Here is a 14196-nt window from a genome sequence, read left to right on the forward strand (position 1 = left end):
GGCTATAGTCACATTAGCACTTGGAAATTGGATAACGACAGCACAATGACAAATCCAGGTTGCTTGCAATAAGTTGCTAATCCTTTTGCTTTAATATTGGAGCAGCGTGTAATGATGTTTGGACATCACTCCAGTTTACTGACGACCCCACTGGGGCCAGCAATAGAACCTTACAACTGTCTAACAAGGTGTCAGGTGACTCCCGTCGTCACAGCAACGGACACTGGAATCTAATCTTCCCTCCATCCCTTCTAGCACCCAATAACGCCTAGATTATATAAGTAGCCCATCATTGCTTGGTAACTTGAATCAATTAACGTTAATTCGCACAATGCTATGATGTATTGTGATCACTTTCATTTCAGGGAAGGGGGAGAAATTGCTATAAGTCACCTAAAATGAGGTTGTCTGTGGTGCTGAGGTATTAATTGGGTGTCCATATTAAATGCAAAAGGAGCCCCATTGTGAAAGAAAAGTGGATGAGTGACTCTCTTGGCTGCTATTGACCTATCAGAAGAAGACAGTGCCCTTTTCCTTTGCTTTTATCTATTACAGTTTTCCCTATTGCGTGTCAAGTTGATGTATTATAAAAAATTCATTTGGTGACCTTTCACCCCCTGAGCAGATTAAACAATTTCACTTCGATGGCATCATTAACAGGACCCTGCATTTAATGATGATTTCTCTAAAAGGCCACGGAGATTCGATTTTAAGCTAACAGATTTATTGCACTATTATAACATATCGTAAAAAACTGTACCACCTACGGTCAGGTTTTAGGATAGAAACTGCTTAAGAGTTTATGTGGAGCTTAAAGTGGTATTACCTTGGGATATGCTGCAGCAGCAAGTCTCTGACCTCCAGTGCGATGCTGTTTACATTTAATAAGAGATGTTTGCTCACAATAAACTTTAAAGTGTGTCAGGGACAGGCCTTTCCGTGGCTGTTCAGGCAGTTGTTTCCCATCCTTTCATTTTAGACCGTGATGTCCTTATGTCAGAATCTTTAATGGGTCTTTCAGTTTCTTTAACTCAAGCTGCTTGCCTGGACCGAGCCCTCGTCAGAAAACTTCAGGACGAGATTAGGAAAGAAATAGGATCTGGTGATGCTTTTAAAATTTTCCAGTAACCTGGGACCCATCGAAGGATAGAATTAATAGCATAGATTTAAAAAAATCTGGTTTAAATTGTTCCCTTTAAAAAAGGAAAAGAACCGAGGCCTCTCAGACTAAATGAACTCATAAGTGACAACTGAGTTCGTGCACAGTGAACTCCAGGGATGGAGGCTGCGGGAGCCCAGGGTCCTGGCTGGTGGGGCGAGAAGAGGCTGCTTAGGGCCACATGTGTCCACTCTGTCTGCACATCCAAGGTGTCGCAGGCAGAGCAAATTGCTTCCGACAGAAACTTCATCATTTGGGATCCACTGTATTTGCTTTGCCACTATTTTCCCTTTCAGGCTAATCATCACCATTACCTGATATGTACATTCATGATAAATAAATATTTTATCCTTTCCTGTTTATGTGTGGGAGGGGAGAAATTGGGTAACAGAGTAAGTGACTCAGAAATAGTTAATGGCAAAGCAGAGTAGCCTACATTTTTTAAAAACAAGAGTTTTTAGACCTGGTGTGGGCTATTTTTAAGGATACCTCACACATATATGACAAGTGGTGGATATATATATATATATATATATGATTGCCAAATATCTGCTGCATGACTGTAATGTGTAATACATATTATATGCCAGCATAATTAAATAGTAAGTGCATATTTTTATAAGGCTAGTTCTGTCATACAGCATATTAAAGATGTATAGGGGTACCATGAATCATGTAATTATTTTATTGCTAAGTCACATCAGCAATGAGTATACATGAGCAAGGTGAGAAGCAGTATAGCTCACTGGTTAACCATGCAAGATTTTGGCTAGCAATTGCTATGGTTTAGACCTTTGACAGGTTACTTAAGCCTTTTGGACCTCTTATTCCTCATATACAAATAAGGGCACATTTTGGAGTTGCAATGAGGTTATACATGAAGGGTTTATAATAATACCTGGGACATAGTAGTGCTCAGTGAATATACATTTCTAAACTTTATTCTGCCTAAATGCCTCTTGCACTTAAAATCAATCAGTCAATCAATCAGTCAATCAATCAATCATTCAGTTCAGTCCATAGTTGTTGGCTCTACTTAATGTCCACATAACTGGAAAATATAAAATGGTGATTGCCAGGATTAAATGAAAATGCAACCATAGTGTTCTAGAGTTTTCTACTGGCCATCTTTCCAGCTCTGTTTAGTGACTATCTTGTTATCTTGGAATTAGTGGTGTGGGGGAGGGGGAGAATATTTATACCACAGAAACTAAAACACACTACAAATCAAGGTATTATCTGGGAGAGCTGGTTTATTCCCCTACAATTGAACAAATCCTTGACCTCTAAATATTTTACCCTGATCATTTCCTTTACTGAAGATTTTTACACTGACCTTAATGTGTAGTGAAAAAATATAAGATCATAATTTGTGCTTCTCCTTCATCTTGATCAGTCCATATTACTTTATTAAAGCAAATATACCAATCAAATATATACATTATATATCAATATATAATTATTCACTATACAATATAATATTGTTTCTAGAAGCATAAACAATTATAAATATTTTCACTGGTAATAATGTCTTATGGAAAATAGCTACTCCAAAGTATTCATAATTCTATGTACATATTCTATATGTTTTTATATTTTCCAGAAATTCTAGCAGTTTCAAAGCTGGAAACTTAATCTATGCTCGGCCCTATACTCTTTTCGTCCTGGTCCAGCCTTCAGATGGAGAAGTGGGAAAAGAGCTTCCAGTGCAGCCACAGCTCATTTTTCTGGACAAGCAGGTAACTTCTCTTAGGAGATGATCTGCGTACAGCACAGGTTCAGGCTTCCTCATCACTGAGATGCTTTCACAGAGTGGGCCCTGCATGAAATTTGTCACTCTGTTCTTGTCCTTTTTCTTTCATGTCACATTCATGTCCATGTTCTATGAATTCTTCACAATTTTGTCAAGGATAAAGAGAGAATGCTGATGCCTTTCCTCCCTAAGCAAATTCTTCAATTAGGTCTCTGTATGTTTTCTGAAAGTAAACCTTCTCAAAGAAGCACCTCCACACCTGCAGAAGTCTTTGCATACCAGATGTGACTTATATATGTGGTTTATGTTTAAAACATTATTGTAATAAAAGACAGTTTGTCCTTAATCCTCCTCAAAATACTCCCTTTTGCTTAAACCACAAGTAGCCCACCATTCTTGCACTTTTTTGTTTGTTTTGAGACAGGGTCATGTTGTGTAGTTCAGGCTGGCCTTGAACTCACAGAGACCCTGCTGCCTCAGCCTCCTGAGTGCTGGGATTTCAGGCACGTGCCACCGTGCTTGGCTCTTACCACTTTCTGAAGCAGTTCTGGAAGTGCTCCTTTATGTCCTTAGGAGATGTGGCCCAACTTACGATGAACGCAGGGCGCTGAAAACATTACGGTGTGTTTTTAACTGCCGTATTCATCAGATGCGGCACTGTAAGATTTCTTACCTGTGCTTAAAGTCGAAAGATAAATGTTTTGAATTGATTCAGGACATCGAGGCAGGAACAGCAGCTCAACCAAAGATACCTGGAAATCCATCGAGTTTGATCTTATTTGAGTCCAGGGCCTTCCCACTGAGCCTGGTTCCCAGGACTTTCCGTATTTTGAGACAGAGTCTAGCTAAATCCCTAAGTTCCGGCGGCCTAACTTGGAATCTTCCTAACCCAGCCCGCCTGGGAGCTGGGACTGTAGGTGGACCACAGTGCCCAGCAGCTTCTACTTCCTTCTCATAACTTTTCTTGTTAACTTAATGTCGTCATGCTTTTTTGTAGACCACTTTAATGTCTGTTCATCACTGCTCTGTTTTAAATTTTCTTACAATATTTTCTTTCGTTTCTTTTAATGAGCTACATTCTTAACATGAGAAAGAAAATACTGTTTTTTAACATTTATACTAAATATGTGTTTTACAAATGGTTCAGCCTAAATACTCTTCTTTTTTATAGAACTTCACAAACACTCTTTTAAATCCAACTTTTTTTCAATTCCTTTCTCGATTTCCAGTATCAAAGAGTGGAGTGCTTGGGGTCCCCCGCAGAACCATGGACCGTTTCAGTTTCCCTGGAAGGGACATCAGATTCAGTGCTAAGAGGTCAGTATCCCAGACTTTCAGTCACCTGTTACTGCTTTGCACAGAAAATGTTTGCATTTGTCTTAGTCTATTTTTGTTACTATAGCAAAATACCTGACACAGGGTTACTTTATATAAAAAGAGGTGGTTTTAGCCTATAGTAGTAGAATTTCAAGTGATGTTTTTAGCCTGTAATACGAGGGCCACATGTGATGATAATATTCTTGCTGGCAGTTCTGCTCAGCACAGGGTATCACCTGGCAGACACAGGGAGTACTGTATGTCTGTCTGGACTCTCTTTTTATAAAGCTGTAAGTGTCCAGTAAGGGACATTCCACCACGCATTCTTCATCTACTCCTAATCATCTCCCGAAGGCTCCTCCTCTACATGCCTTAGCAAGATTAAGTTTCCACCCTCTTAATATTTCGCAAGGGTTATTGAATTTCAATGCATGGCTACTTCGCGGACACACTCAATATATATCCTAAGCATAGCAGCACCCATCAGGAATTCACAGCAAAGTTCATGCTCAATATATTCTGTGATTTGGAAGGATTCTTCATCATTCCCACTCAACAGGGCCAGTATTATGGAAAGAACAATCGGACTGACAGTGAGTACTTAAGGTACCACCTTCTCCCTTGCCTTTCCCTGCATGACAAAGAAACATTTTCATCAAACCTGTGTTCTCAGTATGGTGTAAAGAAAGGGGCCCTGGGTCTTGGGCTGTGTCTCGAATCCATTTCCCTAGAGAATACTCACTGCCCCTGGCACACACACTTGTTTGTAGAGTGCCATGAGCTGGCCCAGGTACAGCATGGTTTTGTGTGGAAACAGAAACAGCTGCTCTCAAATTTGTGGAGCATAAATGCATTTATCAGTACTAAACCGTCTGACCCAGCATAGGTCTTCAGAGTTAGTTTTCTCCTGTCTGCTTGGTTGTGCCCTCCTTTACCTTCCGTTCAAAGCCAGCACCACTCCCAGCTCCATCTACCTTCCTTGGAACTTGTGTCTGGAAAATGAAAGTAGGTTTTATTTAAATACAGATTTCCCAAGTCTTGGCCCATGACAGTTGGATTATATACTCCACAGAGAAACCCTGGAATGAATGTTTTAGGGTCTGGCCCGGGAGAAGCAAGCAGATATAACACAGTTCTTGTGGGGAAATATTTTCTGTATTTTAAATTCTTGATCCCGTGGCCCACAAAATATCTCTGAAATCCAGCCTGCTCACAAGCTGGGAAAGTGCTTGAAGGGGACCCCAGTGGTCACAACTCAGACTCCCTAAGGATTTCTTCTGTTGCTGCTTATTTTTGCTTTAGAATTAGAAAGAACACATTCTTTTATTATGAAAAGTTTCAATTATTAAATTTTAATGTTTTAAACAGTATAAAATGTGATCCACAGAAACACATAAAAGTAAGTATGACCTGGCTGCTGGGCCTAATTAAAATGAAAGTGTTGTTGTAAGAATGATTTAAGGCAAAAGGAAAAGGATATTCTGGCTTACATTTGTTATAATTGTATTCCAATGAGTTATAAAAGCTTCCTGTCCTCTTACTTGCTTCCCTTCCACCTAGCCCCAAATTATGAATCATTTTTTCCACAAGGAATAATCAGTATTGTGTGGAGCATAGGGGTGTAGCATTCAACACATACTTCTGACGGAGAGCTCCAGACTCTCTCTGTACAAAGGGATTTCTTCCGCAAAAGGGGCCTCCAGACTTTCCCTGGCCGCAGGTGGAGTTATGTGCATTTTTCTATTTGTATACTCTATTTGCTTCTTTCTCTCCAGGACAGACCCTAAAATACACAGTACTAAGTCTCTCTTCAGAGTGTGTAATCCACCTTTCTTGGGCAAAGTATTGGGAGTCTGTATTTTAAATGTATTTCTTAGGCTTGCATGATCATAGTTCAATTGTCAGCTGTCACCCTGAGGTGAAGAGGATTTCATTTTTGATCAAACTTATCTAGTTAAGAATAAGATCATTCAATGGAATAGTCTAAAATCATTGCATATATTTAGATAGAAGGTCACAGATTTTAAAAGTCTGAAAAAGTGAACCTGTGGAATCCATTTAATCATTCTAACTAGTTTCAGTGAATAAATTAATAAAATATCACATAAACTTAAACTGATTACATAAAGTTTTAAGGTAGGTCATAGAAAATATTTTTTAGAAAAGAAAGCATTCACCTTCATCCCCACAAATTCCAGCCTAGATCACCTTCTTCAAAAAAGTCCTTGCTGGCAAATATAATTAAAGGCATAGACACAATGAATTTATGTTTTTTTTTATGAATTCATATTTGTTGGATGGTTTTGATAAAGAGGTATGACCCAAGCAAATCTCTGAATTATAGATTTATATTGCTATTTTAGATTAGAAACACTTCCTTAATATTAGATTAGTTGTTGTTTGCATATGATAAATATGCTGAAATATGCTTATTATAGAGATATCTGGCAGTAATAGTAAAATAACAAAAAAGGAATAAAAATCATCTGTGTCCAGAATAATCACCTATAAAGTTCCGTGATATTTACATGGGAGAACAAGCAGGGAATCTTGTCAATTCTCGGAAATCATTTTTTTTGGAAACATGGTTTAAAGTGGTGACTATTTATGCAGAATTACTGATATGATAATGATACAGTTCTTTGAGATTTGATAGTAACATGTCAAAAGGAGGTTACATACCGATTAATCATTGACAATTTTAAACTGCTGTGCTGTGTATATATCTTTTTATAATTTCTTGATCAAATATCTTTATTCTTATACAAATTTAAGGATAATAACTCTTTAAAGATTGACTTCTTACATTTCTTATGTACTTCACAGGAACAGCTAGGGCATTTCTGTTGCTTTTACGTTTTCTGAAATGTTTTGTTTCCAGCCTTAGAGATGATTTCTGTGTCAGTTCATATATCAGCCTGTCTACAGAATTGCTCATTTTCAAGAATAGGCACTGACTTTACATTCATTTCTTCCTCTAACCTAGCTATATGTCTAAGATCATCCATATGGCTCCCTAGCATATTAAATCCTAAATTGCATCAAAATAAGTCAATCATAGGCATGCTAAAGCTTGTCTCTTCTGCTGTGTTTATATTTTACTTAAAACTCTTTCTATCATCTGGTTCACAATTCCTAGTTATTATGAAGATATTGTTCTTTTGGTTTTTACTATTTGTCTCTCAGAAAGGAAGATATAAAATAGTTATAATTAAATTTCCAGATTAATCAGGTTTTACAACTTGATCTCAGAACTCGGGAGTTTTAGTGTCCCCATTTGATTTAGCTCGTGCCTTTTCCTTCCTACAAGGCTACACCTCATCAACTCCAGAGAACAGAACTGTCTCCTGAAAACTCTCTAGAGGAGGCAATCGACATTTGTGATTAAACATTTCATAGCTTCAAAACCCTTACTGCTTAAACCTTGTTGTTCTCTTATTAGAGCTATAAATTTTCCAACCGTCTCTTTTCAGGTTGCCTTTCAATTATTTTGGCTATAAATTCTCTGCTTCATCTATCTACTTATTAAAAGACCATATCTTTTCCACCTGCTCACAGGGGTAATTTCCTTCCAAATTTCCAAAATCTCTTTACTTCCCTTAGCACCCTTCCTGCTCTCTCTATGTACAGTTCAGTTTTACAGGTGTACATAATGCTCTGTGCTTTGAGAGAATTTTCTCATAGGCTTTCCAATCTATTTTTGCTCACTTTGTTAAAAATAATGAACATATTTCTGACTTTCATTTTGCTCCTAGTCATTTCTTTATCCAAGCAGCAAAGCCTAAAAGGACAGCACCAAATGCTCCCTGTGCGAATTTTCAAACCAGCTACATCATTAAGACAGTAATGTAATAAGCAAAGCTATGCAGAGTTGGACAGTGCAGAAGCTAAGTATTCAAAGCTGTGTTGTAAGGTAGTTTTGAACTTCGTACTGTGATACTTTCATTCTGCTCACTGTTCAGTGTCATTGTGTTGCTTTTGGCATTTCAGCACTAACAGTGATTAGGAAACCGTACTAACTCATCTTTTGCTCTTAACACAGCAGCATTAAAATATTAATTTCCACACTGGGTGTATTGGTGCATGCTTGAAATCTCAACACTCTCCTGACTAGACCCTACCAATATTTCACACTACACTTACTCTCTGTATTTTACCCAGAGTCCTTGCATTATTCACTCTCCATATCTTACCATATCTCATACACACCATACCCAGCACCTTATCCACACTTCATACCTTCTCTTATGTCATATCTTACTACAGTCCATATTTTTCCCCATTCCTGACACTTATTCACCACATCCCTCACTAGTGTTCTCCTTCCAAGGATGTCCTTATTGACCAGCTTGGACTCATACTGCGGCCATGGCCAACCAGTGAGGCCTGAGAGTTTCCTGTTTTATTCTACTGATGTCAAGCCACATTAAGAGCACAGCTACACATAGATCAGTATTATCATTGTTCTCATTTTTAGGAGATCTTGTGAAAAATTATGAGGATGAGGCTGTTTCTTCTATACAATGTGTGTGTGTGTGTGTGTGCATGTGTATGCACGTGTGTGTCTAATAAATTAAGGAAAAAATCATATGTACTTTTCTGTTTTTACAAAGTTCATGTCATACAAAGCACCCTAATTTTTTTTTTCCCCCGGTACCAGGAATCGAACTCATGACCTTGCCCTTGCCAGGCAGCTGCTGTGCTGCTGAGCTAAATCCCCAGCCCAAAGCACCCTATTTTTTTTATGATTGAATGTTTCTCTGGGAGCCATAATGACATATTTCCTTTTAACTTCAGAAAGAACAGCACCACAACCATTTGGGACGGATTATCTAACTTCCTCTAAGTGCTTCCTAGAGAAAAATAAAGTAACAACTACAGAGCCATATCTGTATGTTTCCTTTAAGTCTTTTATTCTGCAATTTAATTTCATATTCTTTTTTCTTAGTAGACCCTGCTCAATGAAAAAGATATTTATCACCAAACACCAGATCTATATACTCAAAGGAAATTATTTAGGAACCCTTCAGATCATTTGATATTAAATTATAGATCATTTTTCCAGGAAAAATTTCTTAATTTTTTAAAGATAATATCTTATGGGGTATGTAACAGCCTGCTAGTAGATGTACCAGGGGTGAGTGAATGAATGAGCTGTAGAGATGGTTGGGCTGCAAAGATACTTTACAAACCATATACTCTACAGCAACACATTTGAGAAAGTTTCCCCTGTGGCCGTGTAATCAATTTTGGTGTCGCTCCCAGCCCAACACTCTACCTCATCCCGTGTTCCCCCAGTCAGTACCTTATTTACACCAGCTTGATCAGGGAGCCTGTCATGGCATTTGTGTATTTATAATAGCTATTCCAAAGATATGATGAACCCCGGAGTAATGTACTGTACTTGACAGCAACTGCTTCAGCTTTTGGGCACATATGCTTCAAATCTGAGAATATCATTGATATATATGGGAATCTTTGTGGAGCTCTCTAAGGCAAGCTGGTATTTAACGCAAAAGTAAACCCATTTGGAGCTAAAGCACTTTCCATTAGGCAGTTTGGCGGCTGTTCTGAGGCAGCCTCACTGTGCTCAACGGACACATTTCGATTAAATGCTGCTTTGTATTCCTCCAAAGACGGAAACAATAAGGACGTTTGTCAAAGGAAAAACTGCAACGAACAATTTCAAGTTGAACATCTGTACTCTGCAGTTTGTTGTTTGCAAGAGTTTATTGACCATAATTTTGATGCATATAGGTTTTAAAGAGTATAAACTACATTTATCTTGGGCGCCTGTCATTTATTTGAGTCTCGGCTTATTTATTTCCATTTTTCTGGGTGCTTTATTTATTTTGGGAGTCTGAAGAGATGAAAGAAAAGATGTTTTCCAAAAAGGAAGTTTTAGCTCTGTAAAATTGATGAAGAAAAACATTGTTTTTACAAAAAATATTGAGCAATTGAATTGAAAGATGTAACACTAAGCGTGTTACACCATTACGATACCTTTTAGCCTTAGAGATCTCAAACTAATTTATAAACTTTAAAACCATTCTCCTAAGTCTTTGTCCACCATAACATTCGCAGTGACATTTCCAGGGTGAAATTTAGTAGCTATTAATTAGCAAAGTAATTTAGCAATAGTGGAGTCAAAAGATAATTTATGATATTGGGAATGTGATCCTGAGTTAAGTTCCCTCCTTTCATTTTGTAGTGAATGGTTTATTGTTTGAAAAATGTTAGCTGCCTTTTTTGCACTTAATTCAAGGAAACCAAGGCCCAGGAAATCCAAATTGCTAGAACATAACAGCTACATCAGTTATGATTTGCTAATAAGTTGTTTTCTTGATCTAATGGTCCAAATCTGCTACCACATAAATACAGATACTCTGAATAAAGAGAGATACTGACCATTTGAAGTATAGTAAAATTACTGCATGTATATATATGCATATATATGAGATAAAATACATATATGATAAAATATATATATGAGATAAATATATATCATATATATTTAAGATAAAATATATGAGATAAATTTATATTTATATGATTTATCTATTTATATTTATATGATTACATGATTATATTTATATGATTTATACTTATATGAGATAAATATATATCATATATGAGATAAAAAATATATATATATATGAGATAAAATAGTCAACATTTAGTTGCGGTTGAAAATATGAGCTTTGAAATCAGTCAGATTTGGGCTATAAACCCAAATCCCAACACTGAGTAATTTAATTCTTTAGTCTATTTCTTAATCTGCTGGATAGTAATAACAGTGTGTTTTATGGGACTGTTGTGTACCTGTTGTACAATGATGCCTACAATGCACAGTACCTGGCATATTAAACTTTCAGTGCATGTTTGTGGTTATTGTTCTGTTTAGAATTATTTGGTTTCAGGACTTGTCTAAGAATTTGATGGGGTGGGTAACCTCTTTAATGTTTAAACATTTTTTTGTTTTGTTTTGTTTTTTTCTCCAGTACCGGGAACCGAACTCATGACCTTGTGCTTGCCAGGCAGGCGCTTTGCCGCTGAGCTAAATCCCCAGCCCCTAAACATTTTCTTTAACATCCAGTTTCCTCTCTTTGGGAAAGACTTGGAGACGCTGGTTTTGAATGTGTAACTACTACCTTCTTTTTGTTTTATGTTTATTTACAGGATGTGCCCAGGTAAAAACACAGGATGGTTATGTGAGCTTCTCCAACTTGGCAGTCTTGATCTCTGGGTCAAATTGGAACTTTATTTTTACTGTCACTTCCCCTCCAGGTAATTTCAGCAGAGATTTATTTCTTTTGAAAAAGTAATCTCTTTGCCCTAATACTGGGCATGACTTATTTCGTAAATAAAGAAGTCATCATTACTTAGGAAAAGAATTCACTTGGCTATATGATTAAGACAGGAGAAGAAAAGACATATGTAACAATTACTTCTCGGAAACTGCCACTGAGCAAGAAGCCAAATGTACATTTTCCTCTGCTAAAGTTTAACTTGTGTGTTTGACTTCTTTCTTCCTTTGCTATGCCATTTGGTCAGGTAGTAATGAGAAAATTTTAATTTATAAGTAAGAGTTTTAGGATATTGGGTATCATGTCTTTTGGTTGTGGAACTCCTCTTGACCTCCTACCTGGGAAATGGTAGTGACATTTATTAACATCATGGTACTTCAGAAGCACAGGGAGTTGTGTGTAAATTTCTATGTGAATGAGTTATCCTGAAGTATTAACTGGTCTTTCATGAAAATACAGGATCAGCATTCTGCATGGAGTTACCTAACTCATTAATAATGTAGATAGGAAAATTGCAAAGCTAGTCTGTAAAGCATTAGTGATATAACATCACATAGTCAGAAATGCTGAAACAAGTTTGTCTAGTTGTACATAAGTCAATAAAATGATAACTTTGAGCTAACATATTTTCAGCTACCTCTTGTGTCTTTACCGAATAAAATCCAGTTGCTGCTCATCCATATTATACAAATTAACAAGTGTGAGCTCCATCAGTGACAAAGATTAGCATGTGCCTTTAGGTTCACTGACTCCAGAGAATGAGGCAGGAGGATCACTTGAGCCCAGGACCTGAAAACCAGCTGGGCCAACACACTGAGAACATTTCTTTTAAAAAAGGCAAATATTAGGTCAAGCAAAAGTAATTCCAGAAAATTTGATATAAATTGGATGATCCTCTTTGAAAATGCTCCTGTATGACATTGATCAGATCTACAGTCACTTTTCTTTTATTTCAAGTTTTGGATCATTTTTCTAAACAAACCGGGCTATCTTCTGAAGCTAGGTAATATGAGGTTTGATCAAAATTTACTGCAGTAAATACACATTGCCATTTATTCCACCTCCCCGGTATTCTCCCTCAGTTTGAGCACACATCTCATTAGTCTTGCCACCTTTTGAAGCAGTTCTGAAATCCTTTTTCATGAGTATGATCAAAAATATGGTAAGTGCTGCTGCTTAGTGCCAACCAATAGAAGAGCAAGCTTCTAAAAACATTACTGTGGGTCCTCATCCACCTTATTCACTCCATCTATCAACTTGTGACTTCTGGCTCTTTCTCAAAGTTAAAATGACCATGAAAGATAAATGTGTTGGGTCAATTCAGAACATCAAGCTTTGCATGGTGGGGCAACTAAAGACTCACAACTACTTCAGAAAGCCCTACAAACAATGCAATGAGTGTGTTCTAAGAAAAGAAAGGAAAAGAAAAGAAAAGAAAAGAAAAAAAGTATTTTAAGGGAATTTATATCAGTGAGTCTTTTATTGTAATGTATTTTTAAAATTTAAAGTCACCATGTTTTTTGATCACACCTCAAAATTAGTACTAATTTTATCAGGTAGATATCCTTTTAATACCTATGAAAATATGCAAAGTATCCTAATACAAATTCATGGAGAAACAAATTCAGTGTCCTTGACCATGTAATTTCAAGGGTTTTGCTTTAATATAGATATATTTTATCGTGGAGAGAGCCAGGTATTTCCCATCTACTTCCTGAGGGCAGAGCGGGCAACCCAAGACCCCACTGACATTACAGACTGAGTCTCTGCCCTCCCTGTACCCGCAGCAGACAGGAGGTACTCACTCAGAAGCCCCAGGGACTTCTCTGGTTGGGGGGGCAGGTGTAGCCCCTCCCTGAGTGTGCCCTGCACCGAGTGAGTGAGTATTCCAAGAACTGCTAGTCCTGTGGTTCGAGTCCATGCTTTACTTTCGCCCAGACCCCCTAGGGGGTCACAGGCATGGGCAGTCTGTGATTGCTCCCTGTCCGGCCTGCATCTGCTTCCTGTATGTGTCCTGAACTGACTGGAGACACAGAATCAGGTGGTTCACAAACTGTTGACATTGCAGTTTGTATCTGGGTTTTGCCTGTAACCTGAACTGCTTGGGGACATAGATCCATCCACTGGACTTGGATTGTCATGCCAGTGCAACCTGAGTCCAAGCTGTGCACGTGCCCTGAACTGCAAGAGGATGCTGGACCAGATGGTCTGCCATCAGCTGACACTAAGGCCCATGTCTGAGACCTGGGATAACTAGATACAAATCAAAAACTGCCAGAAAACTCGAGACTAAGTAGTGCTTCTCAGAGGTAACTCAGGGGCAAACCTGACCAAAGGGAAAACTAGGAACCCTAGTGGTCTTGGCTGAGCAGCTACTGAAGAGGGAAACTGAGCTTTCTGCATCCAGTAGCAAACATGACAAAACGAAGGACTAAAACACATTCCCAGAACTCCACCCCAATCAGAACAAGTCCAGGAGACACTGACATAGGAGAACTTGGTAAACACATGCCTGAAATAGCTGAAATGATTCCAATGGAAGTAAGGAAACAACTCTATAAGGCCATAGAAGAGATGAGGTCAAAAATAATCTCTCAGGCAAAAAGTGAAATGACAATAATAATGAAGGAACTGCTCAAAAAGTCTGAAGAAGAAACATA

The 14196-nt window shown here is 37.8% G+C and overlaps 1 protein-coding gene across 1 annotated transcript in view; it reads left to right on the forward strand.

Annotated features, from left to right (window-relative positions):
• The window catches only part of Pkhd1 (polycystic kidney and hepatic disease 1 (autosomal recessive)), a gene marked incomplete in the record, with an annotated part of 446270 nt that overhangs the window by 408650 nt on the left and 23424 nt on the right, over positions 1–14196 (forward strand). Inside the window, 3 exon segments of the mRNA XM_013510899.1 lie at positions 2763–2898; positions 4142–4229; positions 11409–11516. Of these exon segments, the coding sequence (XP_013366353.1) occupies positions 2763–2898; positions 4142–4229; positions 11409–11516 (332 nt within the window).

The sequence above is a fragment of the Chinchilla lanigera genome, unplaced genomic scaffold (assembly GCF_000276665.1).
Source record: "Chinchilla lanigera isolate Chin_1 unplaced genomic scaffold, ChiLan1.0 scaffold00010, whole genome shotgun sequence".
NCBI lineage: Eukaryota > Metazoa > Chordata > Mammalia > Rodentia > Chinchillidae > Chinchilla > Chinchilla lanigera.